The 23,759-nt window shown below is 41.9% G+C and overlaps 1 protein-coding gene across 1 annotated transcript in view; it reads right to left on the minus strand.

The window, feature by feature from the left end:
• Positions 1-2,232: 2,232 nt before the first annotated feature.
• Positions 2,233-23,759, minus strand: part of LOC120549357 (estrogen receptor beta-like) — a 34,196-nt gene continuing 12,669 nt past the window's right edge. The window contains exons 6-11 of the mRNA XM_039786225.1: positions 21,684-22,040; positions 15,491-15,629; positions 9,582-9,715; positions 7,054-7,237; positions 5,801-6,124; positions 2,233-3,244 (exon numbers count right to left, since the gene is read on the minus strand). Coding sequence (XP_039642159.1) covers positions 3,160-3,244; positions 5,801-6,124; positions 7,054-7,237; positions 9,582-9,715; positions 15,491-15,629; positions 21,684-22,040 — 1,223 coding nt within the window. The 3' untranslated portion in view covers positions 2,233-3,159. The remainder of the gene's footprint in view (positions 3,245-5,800; positions 6,125-7,053; positions 7,238-9,581; positions 9,716-15,490; positions 15,630-21,683; positions 22,041-23,759) is intronic.

Raw genomic sequence — 23,759 nt, forward strand, 5'->3', positions numbered from 1 at the left:
AATTTCTCTGCCGTAGTAATTGCCATCAACATGAAAATTGTGATGCTCGTTCGGCATGCCGCTCTGAGGCTGTGTACCAAATTTGGCGAAGATTGGCCATTAGGGGGCGCTATAATCAACGTAGACGAGTTTGTCCCTTTTACTCAATCAATGTTAATGGGATATTTGCAATAGCAACGTACCACAGACCTTGCGGCTCAAACCTCTCGATATTTTCTTGCATCCCCACGTTACACTTTGGGTTCCGGTTTCGTGAGTGGTGCCGGGAATGCATGGCCGCAAGGAGCTGTGTCCGCCAATAACCCTGACGTGCGCAGAGGAGCGAGTGCTCGTCCAACGCTGCTTGCAGCTTTAATTAACATTGGTATTATTATTGATCAAAATTGTAAATAATGTGTATATTAGCCTTAGCATTGCACTCACAGAAACAAAATACATAAATTGTGTAAAGCTGGATTTATTTTGTTAACTGTCATTTATGGAATGTATAGATTGGCAATTTTCAATTAACAAACTGTGTGTAGTGTGCAGAGAAAGACCCTAAGTAAGATCGAGCTGATCGGTTTGACCGGCAAAAACTTCTACAAGATCTGAAATATGAATGCGTGTTGTGCACAAACAGAAATATTTTCAGCATCAGATTTAGGGGTGTGTGTGGGTGTGTGTGTGTTTGTGTGCATGCATGCACAAGCTACAGTACAGACACCAGAAAAGAAATGATAGTGAACATGTATCTGTCAGCAGCGGTAGGATAATCTGGCACTAAGGTTGAATTTACATTGGCAGACAAGTGGCGTGGGTCACGTCTTAACGTCCAAAAAGGACATCAATTATGCATTTGCGGTATAAATCCAATATTCCGAGGATTAACTCTTTCCGTTTCGAAGCAAACCCGAACTGGGATGGTTCTCTTCCAAGAGAACAACGGTGCGGTTAACGAGGACGTAGTCAAAAACATCACGGCAAACGAGCCCCAAACTTGAGGCTTTAAACGTCCAAGAAGACAATACATTCAAGGACATGAGCCGATGGTTCCTCGTAAAGCCGAGAACAACTAAACGAGCCGGTTCCGGACCAATGCTCGTGCGTTGTCCGTTCGTGAAAGTGCGCAAATTAACGCAGACGGTTCCATCGTGTTTGCTTGGTTTGCGATGTTCGCTGCCTGCATAGGTGCAGGTGTGATGTTAGTAGTTAGTTTAAATTGGCCAATAGGAGTTGTGTCCTAAAGTAATTGCAAATAATGACCAAGATCTGGTCTACTGTACTTTAATATAAAGGGCACTTGCTGTAAAAAGTAGATTGAATAAACATCCCTATGGTTGCAAATTTGACTTTCTTTAACGTGATGTAAAATTTGACTTTCACATCACGTTAGCTTTTCTCTTGAATTACAGCTACGGCCGACAAGATTTCAGTCACTAGTATCACAGGTGACGAGTAACGGACGCAAGTCTAGAATTTTTGCCAAGTCGTTTAATTAAGAGTAGCTAGACCGTTATGGTGCTGACATGCTAATGTGAGTACGTCGATGTGCGTACAATAAGCAAACTAATGTTTAGCGCGTAATGTTTAGTGTGGTAGTATCCTAAAATGCATACAGTTTGCATAGTTATATACTAATAATATGCCTACATTTGGTATGTTTGCTTTAGTCTTAAAGTGCCCATATTATGGAAAAAGAAACACTTTCTGGGATTTGGGGTGTTATTTTGTGTCTCTGGTGCTTCCACACGCATACAAACTTTGAAAAAAATCCATCCATGCTGCTTTGAGTGAGATACGGTTTCTGAATGTGTCCTTCCTTCAGTCTCCGGGTGAGCTGTTCAAAATCGGCCCACGAATCAGAAACGAGCTGGCTAACCGCAACCGTTAGCTCGTAGCGTTATCGTTAGCATGCTAATGCTAACGCTAGCATGCTACCTCGTTCTCAATAGCAAAGCACTGCTACAACACACACAAATTCACCATAATCTACAAAAGAACAACTTACATGTGCGCCCTCATTTAGAAGTCTCCCAGCTAATCCTGCCTTGTAACTGACCGAAGTTGAAGAAACAGCCTTTCTTTTACTGGCTATGGAGCTAGCTGACTACATCTGAGCTACTGCGCATGTGCGAGTGCAATCAAAGATAGTAAAGAAGAAGAAGAAGAAGAAAAGAGGTCTCACTCTGTAGCTAAAACAGAGACAAGGTGAAAAGAGGAGCTGCAGCAGTGAGAGAGAGCTGTGCAGTACAACAAAAATATGATGTTTTTTGAAAATTAAACAATGTAAACCTATTCTGGTACAACCTTAAAATACAATTATGAACCTGAAAATGAGTATAATATGGGCGCTTTAAAGTACAGCTAAGGCGGACAGGACTTCATTGAATAGCTTTTAAAGGGGTCTTTAAATGTATGACTATATATTGAGGTTGATATATTTACACAATAACTTTTAACACCTTAAAAAAGGGCAGTCAACTTGTATTGAATTAGATTTTTTTCAAGTTTGCCAAGTGTAAACTCGCAAGAGATTTGTGCCACATATTCAACTGTGTAAATCCAGCCTTAGTTTAACCAGACGAACAGGGAAGAAAGCTCACGTTAACAGTCATTTTGTTTAAAAGGCACAAACAGCTTATTCTTGACTCCACTGAAACTTGTAGTTTGTACAAAGAGTAGAAAAATCCTGGATAAACAGGCACCGTTAAAACACACAAGTACACAGTAGTAGTGAAGGAGAAAAACATCCCAGTGTGATAGAAAACACTGCCCTTTTTTTTTCTTTAGCTATGGAAATGGACCACATGCAACTTTTCTGTTAGTCATTGCAGGTTTTAGATGGCTTGTTCTGGATGTTACAGTGAGGTGAAAAAAGAGATACAAATACTGTATATCAAAAAAGAGCTCAAACTGACTGGCAGAGGTCCAGCAATGTTCTCGTGAACACCCGCTGTAGTGCACATTCACAAGAAATATTTACGCACGTAAAATATACATTCAATCAAAAACGTTTCAACGTTTTCAAAGACTAAAAACACTTTACCTCACGACAGCGCTTTCTGCTTGTTTTTTTTTTTATAATTTTTTGTTTGTTTCCTTTTCTCGATCTCTGGGGGATGGAAATCCATGAAAGGTTCAATCTCAGTTAGTCTCTAAGGAGGTTTCCATGATGACTCAATCGGTGACGATGTAGTCTGTCGGTTCTGCTGACAGACCTGCGTCTCCTGTATCCATTGACCACTGCTCCGGATGGATGTACCTGTGAGGAAAGTTATTAGTTATTTAGCAAAGGTGAAGAAAATGAGTACATGCACTTAAGTACTGTCATTAACACACCGACGCATGTATCATTCCTATTTTGCACCCGACGCACAGCGGACTTTTCCCTCCACAGACGCACGTCGGTAAATTAGGGAATGTATTTGCGCTCCAGGGGGCGGTTCAGCGAAAAGAGGAGGCGTGTTCCGGCGCAAACGTTACTTTGTGCTATTCTGCAGTTTCAGAAAACAATTCCGAGAACTGACCAGGAAAAACCTGGTCTAAAGTCAGTGGCGCTAGTCTAAAGTCAGTAGCGCGTTATTCAGATGCTATTTTAGGGGCGCATGCTTGGCCATAATGTAGCGTGTGCACAACGCGCATACACTTCTCTCATCTACACGGATGCAGCAGTTCCTATTTTTGCAAACCATACATAATTACAAATATTACTGAAAATGCGCTTCAGGTGTTTGGATAGGTCAGGAGGCACTTTACAGTACAGTCCTCAAAAAGTCCCAGCATTCTTTGTGGCTTTGTGGATTTCCATGAATCATGGATGTGTTGATGACATAAATGAGGAAATATTAGAGGACTTAAGGAGACGTGATGTTGAACTACGGCGGGATCTTGTCCGGGAGTAATGCGCGATGCGCTCCTGATGGAGCGGGTGGACGGAGATAGAGTAGGGGGAGGAGGAAGGGGCACAACAGGTGCAGTTGGTGCGTTTGGAGGCCCACGCTCCATGGCTGCAGCAATCCTCTCCAGACTTGAGGAGATGCGCCCGAGTGGCCGCAGCAACATCGCCACCCGGTCAAGACGGGCATTTATTACTTTGCCGCATCTCGCATCGGCAGCTCCCGCTGGCGTGCGCCAGGCAAATCCGCCGTCATAATAGCAATCCGCCATGGAACAAGCGCCCTGCTCTTAAAGGGAATGTGAGATGACGCTCTGATTGGTTATTTTCACGTTACGCCCAAACCACACCTAGCTACTTCAGACCAACCCATTTTAGATTTGCGTCGGGCGCAAGAGTCATTTATCCCGCCGGTAAAATAGCAACAGCGCCCGAGATCCGCCCACAAAGCTACTTGCGTTTTGCGTTTCATACTTGCGTTTCAGATCGTTAAAATAGGGCCCTTAATGTTTTTATTTCCTACTGTACCTATGTTACTTTACCTATGTTATAACTTATTGACTCGGTCTTTTCTTACTCTTTTTTTACCTTGAATTTGACTGTGAGCAACTGCAACTCAACAATTTCCCTGAGTAAAGTATCCCGATTCAGATTTAGACATGATAAGCTAAAATCAAGCATAAAATATTTATTCTTTATTTTCCGTTCCTTCCTTCACTACTTGCTCTTATAACTTCTTTCATTTGCTCTCCCTCATTTCCTTTTCCCTCCCCATCGCTTCATCCTCTTCTCTTCCCTTCTTTAGGCGGAATTGGGCGTTGCGGCGAAAATGGCAGTTCCCTTATTCATTTGAATGTGGGTAGTGCGTTTAGGCTGCGGCAGGGGATGACCAAAAAAATGTAGCAGCATGTGGCCAACAGTTGAAACAGAATCAACTTTTGGAGAAACGCAATATGATGTCATGCCGTGATGGCCAATCACGTGACCTACAGACAAAACAACGGAGACACAGATGGGCCATTTAAGGGACACTCCCAGACCGTCGCAACACCTGATTTGATGTCAATGCAAAGTTATACCCACCCGTTTCTTTCCTTCGTTGCCCCCCCCTCCCTCCTTTCATCTGTCCTAATTTATTTCCTTTAGAAGAAGACTTGGGTTTCCTGGCACAACTACACCCCGTACTTCCAAGGTGCATGGAGAGAGGAAAGAAGTCTAAAGAGGTCAACACTTGTTGCACAAGCCAAAGTGCTGCTGGAGTTTTGACCTCTTCTAATTTCTTTCCTTGCTACTTTTCTTATTCCTTTACTCCGTTCCCTCCTCCCTTCCTTTTTATACTTTTTCTTATCTTCTCTCCTTCCTTTTTACTCCCGTTTACTTCTCTCTCCTTTTGCTCCTCCTTCCTTGTTTCTTTCCCTGCAATTCTTTCCTACATTCCGTCTTTTTCTACCCAGTCCTTATTTCTTTGATTCTGTCCTCCCTCTTTTCTTTACCCTCTGCTAGCTTTCTCCCCCTCTTTTCTTTACCCTATGCTACTTTTTCTACCTCCTTTCTTTACCCACTGCAATCTTTTCCCCCCTCTTTTCTTTACCCTCTGCTAACTTTTTCTTCCTCCTTCTTTACCCTATGCTATCTTTCCCCAACATTTTTCTTGGTCTCCTTTCCCCCATCTTTTCTTTACCCTGTGATATCTTTTTCCTTTTCTTTTTCATTATGTTCTTCCAGAACACCTGCCATGAGTTTTTACCACATACAGAAACTCTTTTCCTCTTCACTGATACATTAAAGATAGTTGAATACCTTTTACATTTTAATCAAGGGAAATTCAAGGGAAAATAATTAAAAAAAAAAAACTCCCTGGTGGTATTACAACTTTGACTGAACTAGAGCGTCTGAGTTGTCTCCTCTACTGCTGTAACTTACTCGTTGCTGTCCATGTGAAATGGAGGTGAGGACTGGGACTGGGGGGGCACAGCCTGCAGGTGTCTGTCCAGGGTTGGGGCTTCAGCAGGTCCATGCGGAGGCACGGCGGTGTGGCCGGCCGCGTGCTCTGGGCCCATCTGCGGGTGAGATGGGGGCGGAGGGTACTGGTACTGGTGCTGGTCCGAGTACGTGTCGGAGCTGGGCGAGGACGACGCCTGACTGCCGCTGCTGGACGTGTTGGCGTCCAGCATCTCCAGGAGGAGGTCGTACACCAGCACCACATTCTTCCTCTTCATGGTGGACAGATGGTCCATGCCTTTGTTACTGCAGAGACAGGGAAGACAGAGGGAAGTACATGTTGCAGATTTAACAAAAAGTCTCACAAATTGTTTGAATGAGTTGTTGTTTCAAGCTTTTGACTTTACTTTAGTATCAGGATAGTCTTGCATTGCCAGACCTATCTCCACAGCGCTGTGGAGTAAGGTCTGTAAGGAAGTAAGTAAGGCTAAACCACAGATGCATTCTGGGATAGGAGAAAAAAACGCTCTGGGTTGTTTGGATTTATTTAAACCAATCATAACCGTCTCGGGTGGTGCTAAGCTCCGGATGCAGCGACAGTGCTAAATAGTCTCGGGAAGGAACTTGTTTTGTTTCAAAAGAAACCAAGAATGCCTGCCTTGTTGCACCATCCAAATTTTCTTTAAAACTTGCTATTTTCAGCATGTAACTTGCTAGCTACAATACTGTTGTTGTTTCCCACAGTGAAAGTATTTTTTCATTTGATTTTGTCCTTTATGGCCTCAGAATGATAATCCTTTGGGCTCACAGAAGCTTCTAAATCCCATTGAATAATAATTTAAAAAGGTACGATTCTAAAGTTTTTATTTGTCCATTTAACTCCTCTTTTTTGTATACATGTTTCAAATTTCTTGTATAAAAAGCACTGTATGAAAATGATACAGGTTTTATTATCATCACTATCAACTAAAATGAGGTTGTTTTTATTTTCCTCCTTGGGAAGTCTCTCAATCACCTTTACTTGAACTGTAAAATCAAGTCATCTGGTAAAGTGTCTGAAAGTGTACGGTCTGTGTGTGCTTATTCAAACCTGTTGAGGAATATGTTTGTGAGAGCGTACTATAAATAAGGCCAGACATAAAGTTGGCTAACGTTTAAATGTCTCAGAGCATGTGTGCTTTTCCGATCGTCTCCTCCGGATTCAGGCTGCGGTTTCCTGCTGTCTCTGGCTGTACCTGACGTGGCGGATGTGGGAGAGCAGCATGGTGAGGTGTCCAAGGCGCAGAGTCTGCTCCTGGGTTGACAGGCCCAGTTTGGAAATGGCCCAGACCAGAGCGTCGATCACCGAGTCCAGCAGACGCAACAGCTTGTTCCTGCTCTCCAGCTCCTCAGCTGTCTGAGGGGAGCTCGTCACCACATCTGCAACACACGGCACAGCGAATTCTGGTCAGGTACACACGTAGGTAATTTTTACTTCAGAGGTAGACTGATCATCTTCCAAAATAAATCGGGCCAATATTGACTGGGCTGTATGGAAAACTACAATATTGCAATATATCCAAATTCATATTCATATTTCGCTAAATATAAACAGCGTTGAAAAATAAAATGTTACGGCAGTTCGACCAATAACTGGTTGGAAGCCAGATATCTCAACATAGTATAGTAAACATAGTAAACCTCACCGCTCAGCTTATATCCCCATCTTTTACACTCACTTGCAACAGGGGGAAAATTAAATTAACAGTGGGTCCAAAGCTAGGTGACGAAAGCTATAACGGTATCCGCCACCCAGTCCTCCAGGCTTTTTCGCTTGCAACCTGTTGCTGAATGAGAGCACCCCGTCGACGTTGTACGAGAATAACTAGTATCATTCGCTGGTCGAGTGAGCTGTCTGTATCTTCCGTGATACAAAGGGATCACCCAGTATCTCAACAACCCTGCAGAGAGGGTAATCGGTACCTCGACAGTTCCCACCACCACCACTTGTAAACATCTGGCACATCAAAGAACCCGAATGACATCATGATGGACATTCCAGATGTAAAACTATAGATCACCCAGTCCACCCACCACACAGGACAGACTGAGCAGTTAAGCCACAACCTTCCATCTGTCCAAATACATAAATCTTAAAATTCTTCCCGTTCTCTGACTTTTCAAACTCAATTTCACTTCTTTCGCAATTTGTTCTTTTTTTCAGACCAGCTGCAGGGGAGCAGAGTCAACAGAGAGAGCAAGAGTCTGGCACAGGACGGTGCTGTTAGGGAGGAACTTTGTTAAACTCTGCAGGGACATGCAGAGAGGTTGGTCACCTCTGTGCTGCTGCTGTCGCTGCTGGGTGAGGACAGCGTGACCGCTGGGAACACGTGACTTAAAAAAGAAAAAGCTTGCGCAGCAATAAACTCTTCACAGGTCATATAAGCCAAACGTTCTGCCAATCCAACTTCTTTGGGAGGATCACCTGCACTTTCATTGAAACCACATCCCAAAGACTAGTGCAACCTGGAGCACAAGACTTTTTATTGCCATTTCCTCAGTGCATGACTTAAACTAACCTTTAACTCGAGGAAACATTAGAAGGCACCCAGAGAGACACATCTCCCTTAATTATATTATAACCGTGTATATGTTTGATGTTTTTGAATCAGATTTGTACAAAAAGATTTACTAAATCCTGGGAATATGAATGCTTTGTATGAACGTATCCATTCTGCATGGTCATTTAAAGTTGCTGTAATCCATCTACAGGCAAAATGCCATCAACTTCTGCAGGACTGCCTGAAGATGATGATTACTTGTTTCATGTAAATTTGGTTGCAATTGCACAACACATTATATAATAGTGTGTTGTAAAGCAATATACTATGACTTTTTTTGATATGCAATGACTTCTATGATTTTTTTATGATTTACTTCACTATGACATTTTTATCACTTTTTTCAACTTACTTATTTCAAAATAATTGATTAGTTGGCATGTTCTTCAAGACATAAAAAGAAATGTAAAGAAAATTACTTTTTTTGACATACTATGACTTGTTTTATCAATTTTGTTTGACATACTATACTATGACTTTTTTTTAAATCACTTTTTTCCGACTGACTTTTTAAGACATGCCATACCAGGTCAAAACGGGGCCTCTGTCTACATATCTATACATTTGTCTTTCTCTGTATTCTGTAAAGAAAGTGGCGCAGATAGGCAAAACATTTGAACCCCCATCATTTCTTAGTATGATTTTTTTACGACTTACTTGACTTTGACATTTTTATCACTTTTTTCAACTTACTGATTTCAAAATAATTGATTAGTTGGCATGTTCTTCAAGACATGGCTACATTGTGCAAATATCTGCACTGATAACAAATGAGGTCTTTATAGCCTATGGCTGAACTTTGCAGCAAATTTAAAGAAATTAGTCGAGTAGTGTTTTCTAAATATGCTGCAACTGCAACGGGCCCAATATAATTTATATATATTTTTTAAGTATGTTCATCAGTAAGCATTATTTTGACAAACTATTTTGGCTGTAAGATAAGAAAGCCCCTTTAACCTAAATAGTGGTTCTGGTCAGATAAGTGGCAGGTGTCATTGACCAACTTGGTTCCACGACCAGGCAGAGGGAGAAACTAATCGGGGTTACGTAAGAACATAAACACGCTCTGATGCGCTGACTGGACAGGATCGACACAAACTAACTTATCCGTCACAGGGAACACAAAGTGAAGACTGTGGTTTGTCTGCGTCAGCAAAACTCACTGGAGTTGAGGAGGATCATGGCCTTCAGACAGACATACTCCTCCCGCTGAAGCTTCAGCTCACGAAACCGAGACGTGGCTGCCAATAGCATGTCGAAAATGTCCATGATGCCCTCCACGCACACTCCCTCCTCCCTACAGACAGAGACAGAGCGATTAAAGAACAGAAAAACATACGAGACAGATGGAAAGGCAAAAGGAGAACAACAGAGCGGAGAAGAGAAAGGAATGAATTAAATTTGATTCAAATAACTTTATTCATCCCCTGGGGGCAATTTAAAAGCACAATAAGTAGTTCTGATGAGTAAAAAATATAATACACACATACAAACATAATAAGTTTACTTCAAGTACAATAAGAGGAAAGCAGCAGCAACATACTGCATATCCAGTTTTTGTTTTTTTTTTTTTTTTAAATAGAAAGGAAGAGAGAGAAGGAAAAGAGAGAGAGGGAAAGTAAGGGAGGAATAGAGGATGTGCTAAGGTAGAGGATGTGTAAGTTTATTAGAAATTTTAAGAAAAAAAAAACTGAAAAGCAAATAGCGGCGAAGCGGCGCCTATCCTGCCACCAAATGATAATGTAGTGTGAATTTTCCTTTTTCTGATTATTCAGACACAACATAAATGCAGCACAAATGCCCTATCTCGCGAATGTGAAAAAGAATTTGCATATCTGCTCAAAATGTACTGTAATTGGTTCTTCCTTGGCCCTTCCACCAAGTTTAATGGAAATCGGGTCCTTCATTCTGCTGACAGAGAAAGATACATTTTTGGCCTTTATTGGATAGGACAGTTGAAGACAGGAAAGGAGAGAGAGAGAGAGAGAGAGAGAGAGAGAGAGAGAGAGAGAGAGAAAATAAAAAAAAAAAAAAAAAAAAAAAAAAAAAAAGAGAGAGAGAGAGAGAGAGAGAGAGAGAGAGAATGACATGCAGCAAAGGGCTCGGACTCAAACCCTGGCCGCTGCGGTAGTACATGGGGTGCACGCTCAACCAGGTGAGCTACCAGAACCCCGCTGGTTGCGTTTTGACATCATTATAGAGAATTATCGCGGCAGGGTCCTGCATCGCAGTCCCTGCATGACCCGCTCATTGTCCCGCTTATTAATTATTGATTTCTTTAGTAAGTAGCCATACTTTCACATATACAGTGCATTATATTGAACCATATGCTTATTTCCAATACACAAAATGCAGGACAATATACCGATATCCTTGTATAGGTTAGGTTATCAAACTGGCACTAGAATCCAAACATTATTATAACACAGCCCTACTTTACTTTACTGGTTGGCAGGTCTGTTATCTGACACTTGATAACACTGCAGCTTATTAGAGAGCAAACTAACCGACAGTTTGAACCTAAGTGCTTTGCTGCTGCGGTTATTTTGATTATTGAACAGTACATCAAAGATGTAATAAAATAAAATAAACTCAGAGGATCTGGATCCGACCACGGGCGTTAACAGCTTTGATGCAAATTTATGCGGCGAAGACTGGGGACGAACCACCCTTCCTTCTGTTCCCAAAACAATATTCTAAGTGTTGATTGGCTACAACAGCATTGACTGTGGTCCTGGTATTCTTCCAAAACTTTGCACCTCTGATTTGACAAACTCTGTTTATGAGACACCAACAGCAAAAGGCTTCAAACTAGGTAATTCACACTGTGGCATCTTTCTCTCAAACACTTGAAAAAAATCATGAAATATAAACTGGCTTTAAAAAAAAAAAAAAAGTTTAAAAAACCCACATGGCTAATGAAGTGAAACAGTGATGGAGAAAGAAGATCCACAGGGCAGAAAGAGCGTCAGTTGGAGAAAGAAACTTAGAAAACAACTCTTGCTTTCTGTCTTTGTTCAAGCCTCTTGTTGAGGATGGATTAGCAGCCAGGATGTTTTCCTGAGCTGTCCAAGGAGAAAGGGCTAGCACAGACTAACGGGGACCACTAACAGAGAAAAATAAGGCTGTTATGAAAACACATCAAGGTTAACCTAACCCTATGGTGATAGTTTCCGTGGTAGTGGGGGAAGAAAGGTCAAACACTAACGCCATCCCACCCAACTCTTTTTTTATTGTCCTCTCATTAACTTATTATCTCACTTTGCTAACTCCTTTTTCACATCAGGATAAAGCTGCATTATTCTAGATTTGTCTTTTTGTCAACAAATCCCATAAAAAGAAAAAAAACAATAAATCGATCCAAAGCCTGATATATCTTCTTTCTCTCCTATAAAATATATATATTAATTAGGCCTGCACGATATGAGCAAAATATGCGATAACTTTGTTGAATATGGCGAAAACAATATTACATGCGATAAATAGAAAGATATTAGATTGTACTCCGTTCTGCATTTCTGCTGCTTTCAGTATTCTGCAACAACAAACAAATTGCTTGTTGAATTTAAAACTAATAAAAGTATTGAACAAATTAAACATTGAATGAAATATAAAAGGCACCACTAAAAAAAAGAATGACAGTTACATTTTAATGTACAGTTTTCTGCTCATATTTTCTTTCAACTAACACAAAAAAGTGTCTTTCGCGATATGTTGCAGCCTTTCGCAATGGGTTTATTGCGCCAGTTGACATCGTGATGACGATAAAAAAATTTGAATATTGTGCAGCCCTAGTCACTAGGAACTTCAAACACTAGGAAGAACTAAGGAAGAATGTTTCATTAACTGCTGCTACTGCTGACAAATGACAGGATTAAGGAAATTTGAACTGCGTACTATCAGTGTGTTTATCATGAATAAAAAAGGGTTAAGTGATGTGCCAGAAAACAGCCAAAGTCTGGCCAAAGTTGAAGGTCAGTGTGGAACAGTGAGTGATAAAAGGTTTTTGGCAAGAAAAAGAGCCGGCAGCCCAGAAGAATCAAAGATATATCATGATGATATCTTTATGGTTTCAAGGTCTGAGCGAACTCCCTGTTTATTGTGTGATGTCAACGCATCAGAGTGTAACCATGTGGGAAGATTACACTGAAAACCACCATCACTGTTATGGCAAACATGGCAGCTGCACACGACCCTCAAGAGCACAAGAGCAGCTCCAGAAAGCTTTGAACAGAAGAGAGGAACCAGGCCTTGGTGACTAAAATATGATCAAACATACTTATAAGAATTTTTATACATCTTTTCAATTTAAGTAAATCAAGGCTCCAGCCTCCACATGACAGTATACTTTATACAGAACAACTGAAATAAGAACACAGTTAACGGTACATTGGAGAGTTATTTAGTTATTTAGTCACATTTAGATGGAAATTACAGCTTTTTTTAGTTGGCAGCTTCTTCCTATGATTCAGTTCTTATTTCTAGTTCTAGATCGCTAGTCTTTCCAGTTCTCAGCTGCCAATGACTGAATGAATTACAAAAAGACCTTAAAACCCTAGAAACACTTATTCCACTGGCAGCCTTTAAAGTACTGCTGTCTGAGGTCTTGTCCATCCATGTGTTAACTCTTTTCTTTGCATTATTGCACACTCACTTTGTCTGTTATGCTCCATTGCATAGTGGCACATTCTCACTTGCACTGTTATATTTTTTTAATGCTCTTTTGCCGTACTCCATCTGCACAAACTGTATATACACTCTGTACTACACTCAGTATTTTTACTTGGACTACTATATTACATTACTTCAATACTACTAAGAAAGATAAATCAACTATTTATTGATTCAGTATTAGACCTGTATTTTTGGTGGATACTTTACTGTTTGTTTTGTATGTTTATATATATTGAGTATTTAATGTGCAACTCTATGTTGTCTAGCATGTTTATGCTTTGTCTTGGCCAGGTCGTCGTTGCAAATGAGAATTTGTTCTCAATCAGCCTCCCTGGTTAAATAAAGGTTAAATAAAAAATAAAAAACATGTTACGACATATTTTGTATTTTATTTGGGGGAAAATAAAACCAAGTACTTGAAAACATCTCAAATCGACTTGCATTAACAAAGCTTTGACATAAACTGAGAAATCAAACAAAACAATGCACTCCTTAGGGCTGGGTACCAACTTTACCAATAGTTTTAGGCACTGGTCCATAGTATTGACTATCAAAAACTCCTTCAGTACCAAATTTCAATACATAAACAGGAATTCTCATCTACGTAAGTGAGCCAGTAAGCATTCAACATGGCTCTATCAAGATGTAATGATGCTGGTGATTGGCCGTAACGTTACACGTCAGAGAGGCGCGCAGGAAAAACACTGCGTTACGCACAGAGACGGGGCTCACACATTGTGTGTTGTTGTATTTTGAGAGGCTTGACTATAGTGTGTGTCGCATAGGAGCTGAAATGGGTTTTTATAAATTCGGTGTATCTGTATCAGTGTCTCTGTGTCCCAACTGGCAGGAGCAGATGCCGCCCAACAAGAGCCAGTGTCTGTCTGAGGTTCTTGCCTGTTTAAAGGAAGTTTTTCTTCGCCACTTTCGTACCAAATGCTTGCTCTTGGGGGGGGGGAATTGTTAGGTCTTTGTAAATCATAGTGTGGTCTAGACCTACTCAAATCTGTAAAGTGTCCAGCGATAACTCCTGTTATGATTTGACACTATGGGCCCTATTTTAACGATCTGAAACGCAAGTATCAAACGTGAAACGCATGTAGCTTTGTGGGCGGATCTCGGGCGCTGTTGCTATTATACCTGCCGGATAAAGGACTCTTGCCAAACACCTGAAGCGCATTTTCAGTAATATTTTTCCTTGTAATTATGTATGGTTTGCAAAAATGGGAACTGCTGCGTAAATGAGAGAAGCAAAGTGTATGCACGATGTGCACACGCTACATTATGGCCAAGCATGCGCCCCTAAAATAGCATCTGAATAACGCGCCACTGACTTTAGACTAGGTTTTTCCTGGTCTGTGGCGGAATTGTTTTCTGAAACTGCAAAATAGCACCAGGGAACGTCTGCGCCTGAACACGCCTCCTCTTTTCACTAAACCACCCCCGGGAGCGCAAATACATTACCTAATTTACTGACATGCGTCTGTGGAGGGAAAAGACAATTGTACAAAGTCAATTGCACTGAGTGCAAGATAGGGCACAAATTGGTGTAGAAAAAAGCATTGTTCAGGATACAATTCACAGATCAGTATCAAAAAGGTTTTAGGGATACCCAGCCCTAGTGCTTGCACTGCACATTCATTTGTTTAAACACATGCGCTGTATAAGCATTGGAGGAAACAACCTCTGCAAGCAAAAAGCCTTAGCAAGTAGGAGAAGAGGACACAAACATGCTCACAAAGACATTACTAGGGCAATGGGAGCACCGATAATATTGACAAAGGCCCTCTTGAAACTGAAGGAATGATCATTCAACAAATGAACCGCCTTTTGAAGGGCCTACAAATGCTCAAAAACGCACCAACATTTGCACGTGTATCAGGCTTGGTGGACAATTTTACATTTTAAGGGCTTTAGAAATAGGCGTGCAAAAATGGCTTGCTAGCACCCCGTACAAAACTTCAAAAATTGAGCCCCTGCAGAACGTCCGCTTCCCGTAGACTAACAAAAGGAAGTTTTCCTTAGTCGTTCGTTTTTATGTACACTCATTTTGAATTGAATTCCTCCTAGAGATTTCATCAGATAGACATCAAATTTGGTCTTTGCCATCTTAAGACATTAAAGATGAAAACTTATTAAAAGCTTGAGTTTTCGGTGCGGCGGCCATTTTGTGCATTTCACCATCAAAACAACGCCGCACACTCCATGGAGGAAATCAGCGCAGATGCACTGCCGCACGGAGCGGCGTCCGGCCAGTAAGCCCCAGTAGAGGTCCAATTACCCATTGATATTAAACCTGCACACTGGCCCATGAACAACTTCATTAAAAGCTTTCAGAGCTTGATAACAAATCAGCTATTTGATGACAGAGAGTATCAAAGTTCCCAAGCCCACTCACCTGTTGAGTTTGAAGTCGGGAGAGAAGATGAGTTTTCCAGGATGATCCACCGACCTCCACATCAGGCCCAACATCAGGATCTCCAGCCAGCAGCACTTCAGCAGCTGGATCTGGTCCGCTAGACTCAGCTCTACAAAGCCTGGGGGCAAACACACAGAAAATCAGGCAAGCTTTAATGTCAAACTCAATTTCACTAAGGGCCACGCTGGAAAATGAAAATCACATTAAGGGCCAGGCATTTATAGTTTATTGACACGCTTGTATTTAATCGAAAGTCAAATATCAGCTTCTGTGGGAATTTCTGATTGAAAAAGTCGGCTTACAAACTCCTTGGGTGCCATAAAGATGATTGAAGGTATGAGACATGCTCTCCCTGAGATTTACAACAAGGTGTTTTAAAATGGCTTTAAGGTGCATTTTCCTCTTTTGATGAAAGTATTTGATTCATCCAGTAAATCAGGTTCTTTCAGGTTTTATGACTTACAGACAGAAACAGACTTGCCCTAATGTCAAAAAGGACTACTCCATTAGAATGACATCATCGAGCAACAACTATGCATTAAGTGTGACAGCGCTTCTTAGATCTCTTATGAAGCAGACAATGCACACACGGTTTCACTTCTGAGTAACAGGAAAAGGAAAATCAGGAAACATGGTCTTTGTTCAGAACAATGGAAGTCTTTGTGATCCCTTTACATTAACACCTCTCCTCGGGAGTTACCTGCTGGGCTGAACACTGGCTGAGAGGAGGAGAGGACAGAAAAGAGGAGAGACAAAGAGAGGAAAGGAGAGACAAGAGAGGAGAGAGGTTTTGGTTTTCAAAGTCCCTTTATTGAACCATTTTCAGAGAAGATTCACAATCACAGAAATCAAAAAAAAAAAAGAAAAGAAAAGAAAAACACAAAGAAAAACAACCCACGGAGCATAACACCCACAAACAACTGAAATCCAGCAAACTGTCCATCATCTGGTAGAAGGAATGTTCCACCCTCAATCGGGCCTTGACCAGTCCTTCCAGAACCGGCACTGGCTCTACACTACCAGCCCTTTGAGCTTTACCATCGCAAACAAAAAGTTCATTAAAATGTGAACAGTCTCTTTTTGCCTTCTGTATTTTGGACCAAAAATGAACAATTCCAAAGAAAAAAAAGAACACCCCAAAACCCTGAACCCACCTTTTAAGAAGCTCTAGCAGGGCTGACAGCCTGAGGACACTGAACAAATAAGTGTGCTAGTGTTTCCACCTGAAAACAAAAAATACATCCCTCCCCTAGCTCTGGATCTAGGTGCACTCTGTATCTGTTCGTAGTTATGTACATTGAAGGTCTGCTGCAGTTTGTACAGGGAACACCAACTGCCTTTTGGGGAAATGTCTGGACCAGAAAACTCAGTCCATCTCGACTCCTTCAACTTGCGCAAAGACCGCAGGTTCAGGACCTTTATGCAGGTGTAATGAAGCGCATTCTTCCCTGCAGCTTGAAACTTGTCCAGGTGAGGGGTTGAAAAAGACAGTAGCTGACCTGCTTCCCCCCAGAGTGCCCCCACAGCTGGTCAGAGATGGTCAGAGAGGGGAAACCCAGCCCTCACTCCCAGCCCTCACTCCACTCTCTACCACAGTTGGCTGAGGTTGCTCTAGGGCAGCACAAACTTCATTCAACCTGTTAATCAGCCTGATGGAGGTGATGTTGCTAGACACTCTTAGGACGTCAACATATGCGGCAGTCATCTTCATCAGGTGACTCAGTTAGGTACACCCAGCCTCTCGAGACTGGCCCGCAGGCTGGCAGACTGTAATGTTCGAGTCCTTAAAAAGTTGTTGAAAAACAAAAGGTTCCTCAAACAGCCACATTCCACAGAGTTGTAGAAAGAGGTCAGTCCAGTGAGGTTTGTAGGAGGAAAAGCTGCTTGTCGTAGCCCAACGGCCCAGCTCTCCTCAGTAGCAGTCAGGCTGTATATAACCAGCTGGGGCCACTTTTGTATAATATTCTTTGAGTAGTCTGGAGTGAGGAGTGAGAGGAGAGACAAGAGAGGAGAGAGAAGAGAGGAGAGACAAGAGAGAAGAAGAGAGACAAGAGAGATGAGAGACAAGAGGAGAGAAAAAAGAGAAGAGAGACACTCCTCTCCAAATATTCTCTTCACTAAGAGATTTACATTTTGGAAAAATAGCCAACGAAATAGCAAACATCCCAATGTTAACAGAAGAGAAGCTGGAATTTCTCCTAGGAGAAGGGACAGCATCTCCACCGGCAGCTACATATGGATCTGCCTGCCACAGCTTCACCACTATAGGATCCCAAAATTACAGATTGGTATATTATCTATCTATCTATCTATCTATCTATCTATCTATCTATCTATCTATCTATCTATCTATCTATCTATCTATCTATATATATATATATATATATATATATATATATATATATATATATATATATATATATATATATACAGAGGTTAAATTGGGCCGGAGCGCACCGGAGCGCACCGGAGCGCAGCTCCGCCTCCTCAGGTCCACTATACACCCTGCCGGAGCTCAGCTCCGTCTCCTTCAGCATCAAACATTTTGCCGGGGCTTCAGCCCCAAATGTATTTTGAAGTGTTGACTGACAAATATGAAACTGGACGTCGCTTTGTGCCCATTCTCGCTGTAAAAAGCTGGGCAGCTTCAGGTTTATGGATGCGCTCTGCTGGCGACATGCTGCGGCAAATGTGTCGCGTTTGTGCTCCGTGCATTTCTGCTATAAGTTTCGGGTTTCCACCTCCGATGTAGAGCAGCGTACAGCCACTTCCCTAAACGTCTCAAACGGCGCTCTATGTCTGTCAGACGGTCTGAGATCTACCGTATCAGCAGACCAATCACGTAATGCGCAGCAGACTACGGTGCAGGTACATTATTTTCTGAAATATAGTGACTTTATTCTTGTAGGCTAATAGCCTATTATAACTTTATTTTTCACAAAATATCACGACTCCTCCAAATCTCAGAGAGCACAGGTGGGATGAGTTATATTTTGAATGTGCACAAGTCAACTCAAGTTTTGGACATGAGCAGAAATCTTGTTCAAACATCTGAAATATTACAGTCCAGGGATTTATTAAATGAATAATGTATCACTGAGGTGAAATTGTCATATGCACATTTACAGAGGTTACTTCCCCAACAAAAGATGCAAAAGAGGGAAGAATAAATTAGGCCTAAGCTACATGTGTGCTGACTCAGATATAATTAGAAAAGTCGATCTAAAGGAGAATAAATAGATGAATGCAATACAGAATGCCTGACAGCCTTACTGCAATATTTTCCATTATGTTTTTATTTTTGGATTGTAATGTTTCCTTTTACATAAAGATATTTCAGGCATATTTATTCAGAAAAAGGTAGAAGTAGATGCATACAAATTCACCAAAATGCAGGAAATATAGTGTTTAATGCTAAAAAAAAATCTGGGGGAGGACCCCCAGACCCCCACATCATAAGTCAGCACACAAATCTGTAAGCAAAACCTTGGCATTTGGGTTGCCAGGCCAGTTATGATTAGACCAAATGTTGGTGCCATCTAACAAACTGGAAGCTAAAATGAACATACACTGGCTATTAACAAGCTGGGCAAGCCAATCACTGTTAAAAAGGCTATAATAGTGGTTTCTGATTCTCTTAAATCAACATAATTTTCTTGTTTAAAAAGATGTTTACATATTTGCCAACCAATATTTTCAAACATGTTCAATTTCATACATTTTCCAAGGGTGAAATCCGTTGCCTGCCTGTTAACATTAGCCTATAAAAGGTAAGAAATAATAATAAAGTAAGTGAATTGTCAAGTATTTCTCTTTGTTTGAACTAATCAACCCTACCTTACACATTAATACTGGAAAATACCCTTTGGTGTAAAAACACATTAAGTCATTTTACGGCGCGATTTTGAATGACGACCATTCCCCGTAAATAAGGGCTCCCCCTCCCTACAAAAGCCAATTTAACCACTGTATATACACATACATACACATACATACACACACACACACAAGCAGCTTTTCCTCCTACAAACCTCACTGGACTAACCTCTTTCTACAACTCTGTTTGAGGAACCTTTGTTTTTCAAAACGGTATCGTATTATATTGTGTAATGTAATTGTTTTGTATAGTAATCAGTACAGTATAGAATATATGTGACACCTACTGTATGTATTTCATATGTGAAATGTACTGTTGGGACCAAGCAGGGGGGTTAAACATTGATCTTAACCAAAAATGGCTCAGATTGAGCTGACTGCAGAGACAAGGGACACAGGGAAGGCAAGACAAAGGATCTTGGCCTACATGTGAATCCCAAAGCCAGTTTCACCAAACTCCTACAGGCTGCCACTTGGAAGCAGAGTCGCCAAAATGGAGATTCTACCTCCAACACATGGAGGGCAAAGCGAATGTGGTGAGACAAAGAACTGCTTCACACCTGTGACAAGGTTGCGCTTTTCCCATTGGCTGTCGGGCCTTTGAATGCACCACCACTAGGAGGTAGAGGAAGGATAAAAACTGTCGGCGTTTGTGTCTCTTCGCTTTCCACGGTAACCCATTTTACTGACAGGAGGTGCACTAGTCCGGACTAGCTTAACCAGCGTCACCTCGCTGGTCGAGATTGAGCTGGGACATTTTATATCTGTCTGATATACAAGGGATCCTAGGGGATACTGACCCAGTATCTCCTCACATCTGCAGCGGGTTTAATCACCCCGGATTCAAGAAAAGGACTACGTTCCGCTCTTCTTGTGTCGTCGACCTGGATCGCGTGTCGTCCACTGCTCTGGACGAAACGGATCGTTAAACTCTGGCGAGAGATTAACTACAAACAACACATGTACCGTAAGAGGCTTACACAGTTCTGGGCAGACGTTAGAACTAGTGTGTTTGTTTTGTTTATTAATGAGCAAAGGGTTCGCTACCGCTTGTTGCAATGAATGTGATCTGTGATTGTAATCATGTATTGGCCCATATCTGGTTATTAATCTGTTTCTGTGAATGTATAATTGATCACGATACTGTTGAATATGTGGTGTTAAGTAGCTGGTTAAAACCGTAAGCGCTACCTGCTAAATCACTCCTTTCACGGAGTTTAGTTACTGTCTGCGAGATCATCGCGGAAATCAGCTGTTAGCCACTGAGCTGGCCATTATCGATAACTAAGATCAGAGTGTTTTCCTCCTTTACTCTTTTCCCTTTTACTAACACACACACACACACACACACACACACACACACACACACACACACACACACACACACACACACACACACACACACACACACACACACACACACACACACACACACACACACAAGCTAGCCACGTAGCTCCCGAGCTAACGCTGCTAGCTTAACCACGTGGGGTCGGCTTACGTTTGTACAGAGCTAACAGGCTAACACATGACCAGGGCTGGGTTAAGCGTGCGCGTTGCCTAGCAACCCCCTCGACCTGTTCAACCCCTCCTCGTGCACCCAGCACCACTACCGCCCTCTTGAGGCTAAATAGTTTTGTGCAGCTCACAGGAGTAGCCATTTTGTAGTTTTTGTGTTAGAACTACATTTCGACACCACCCCTCCCCCCCACATATACACACACACACACACACACACACACACACACACACACACACACACACACACACACACACACACACACACAGGCTGTTTTTTTTGTTTTTGCTATGTTTTGGTTGTGATATTGTAAAAGGTATATACGTTTTATTATTGAAGGATTATTGATTGGCTACTGATAATTGTGACGTTAATAAATTCGATTATACTTAATTAGCAGTTGCTGGTGATTATTTGTGTACTTATTGTGATAATTGCTGGTCGATCAGGTCCGTACTTGAATTCACCCCTTCCTTTGTTTCCTTTTTAAAGGATCACTACAGAAATGAGACTGTTCCACAGTTTGATTATTGGTCCCTGACTTGCAGGATGGTGCCCCGTTTTGATTGTTTGTCGATTTGATAAAGTTATTAATAACCATATTCATAACTTTATTAATATTGATAAAACATCTTTGATAATTTGCCGATGATCAAATCTGTACCCTATGAGTATCCTACAGTACTTTAAATTATTTTTCTGTAAACTGCTTTGGAAACATGTGTTCTTGGTTCATGCCCTAATATCAAGACCGAATTCGACAGTTTTGGGTCTTACCAGGGATCTTTTTAGCCCAGCTGATCATGAGAACCAGTTCCTTGTCTGCCAGGTTGGTGAGGGACATCATCATGCTGGCCTCGGTGAAGGGCTTCTTCAGGTCCTCCATGAGGTAGATGTCTGGGGGCTCTGCCTCAATGATGCGAGAGATGAACTCCTCTGGGCTCATGCCAGATTGGTGTACGCGGTTGGCCTGAGGGAGGGGCGGCGGGGCGAGAGGAGCCTCCAGGTGGACATGCTGCGGGGCCCGAGCACCCGGCCCCGTCCGGCCCAAACCCCTGCTGGTGTGATCCCGGAGCTGGAGTCCACCGCGGCGGTGTCGGGCTCCCCGGTAGCTACAGCGCTCACGCCTTACACCTGGAGCATCAAGACAGCATGAGAAAAGTTCAGGTTATGTAAGATGACATGTCTGTTACCTTTCACTTTTTTTGTGTTGTCATTTTTAACTCCAGTCTATTTATGAGGATTAAAGGTGCAGTAGGTAAGACTTATAAAACTAAATTTCTGTCATATTTGCTGAAACTGACCCTATGTTTGAGTAGAACTACATGAAGCAGGTCACCTACAACCTGCAGTGCAATTTGCAAAAATCCACCGCTCCCTGTTCAGATGCACCAATCAGGGCCGGGGGGGGGTGTCACTGCTCATGCAGTCATTCTCCCTTGTGGGGGGAGGGGCTTAGGAGACCATTTTGGGCTTTAGCAGAAAGGGGGGAGGGACTGAGAAGTTGTCGATGTTAACATTTTTTGGCTAAGTCCTGGTTCTTTGCAATCCTACCTACAACACCTTTAACTGCTCCTCAGATCTCTGCAGGGTAAATCCAGACAGCTAGCTAGACTGTTTTTTGTTACGCCTTTATTTATATAGGACAGCTGAAGACATGAAAGGAGAGAGAGGGGGAATGACATGCAGCAAAGGGCCGCAGGGCGGAGTCAAACCTGCGGCCTCTGCGTTGAGGAGTAAACCTCTATATAGGGGCGACTGCTCTACCAGGTGAGCTACCCAGGCGCCCAACTAAAATAACCTTTGAACCAGGCGCGTAGCCAGTAATGGGCCAGCCCACTTTACTCACTGGCCCGCCCAGCCAAGTTTGATCAATAAGATTTGTTTTCTCATGAAAAATATTCCAATGTATGTAAAAAAAAGAAGTAGTAACAGAACTAGCTGTGTGTGTTTAATGTGTCTTCTCTTTGGATTAAAAACGAAAATGTTTAAACCATAGAATAAGGTTTAAACAATTAGGACGCCTTGGAACGTAGGTGGTTGCTACGGTAACAACAGGCAGACTCTCCGGGCTGCCTTCCGCAGCCAACGTTAGCTAGCTGGCTTTTTAGACAACATACCATGGATGTGTTAAGCAATGTACTGTTAAAAGTTTAAAGTGGTATGGACAGTTTTCTTGGATGGAATCCAGTGTAAATAAGGACAAGCTTTTCTGCAACATTTGCAGACATTTCCCCAGAGGAGCTGACAGCCCATCAGCCAGAGAGGAAGTCCTCACAGAGGTAACATTAAGTCAAACGGGTTTCATGCTTCTTGCGTTATTATTTAAGTAACCTAGTAATCTTCCTATTCAGTAAGAAATGATGAACACTGATGATGGCTTCTAGCTGAAACACGTTTGTGAGCATAGACTGTATATTACTAATATATAATATTAATAATAATAACATTAATAATAATAATAATATGAATTTAATATACAGTCTATGGACGGGAGGGCATGAGACGGGAGTTCTCTTTTTATTATGCAGCCATACCCGACTCTAATAAAAAGGCAGAGTGCTCTCTCCCCGTGGGGTCGAAAATCAAGCTGTTCCACTTAGCTGCTCCCTCTAGAGGCCTGGAGAACTTCCGTTGTGTAATCTGGATGCAGCGTTTTTTGTTGCATTTGTTTTCGGGGTTTGTGTGCTTTTCTTTTTGCATCGTTTTTTATTTGCAGCGTGTTTGTGTATTTGGTTGTGCTGTGTGTATTTGCATCGCGTTTATGTATTTGGTTGTGTTGTGTGTATTTGCAGTGAGTTTGCTGAATGCTGCGCATTTGTTAAATTAATGATGTTTTTCTTTTTGTATCAC

Source organism: Perca fluviatilis, chromosome 20, assembly GCF_010015445.1.
Source record: "Perca fluviatilis chromosome 20, GENO_Pfluv_1.0, whole genome shotgun sequence".
Lineage (NCBI taxonomy): Eukaryota > Metazoa > Chordata > Actinopteri > Perciformes > Percidae > Perca > Perca fluviatilis.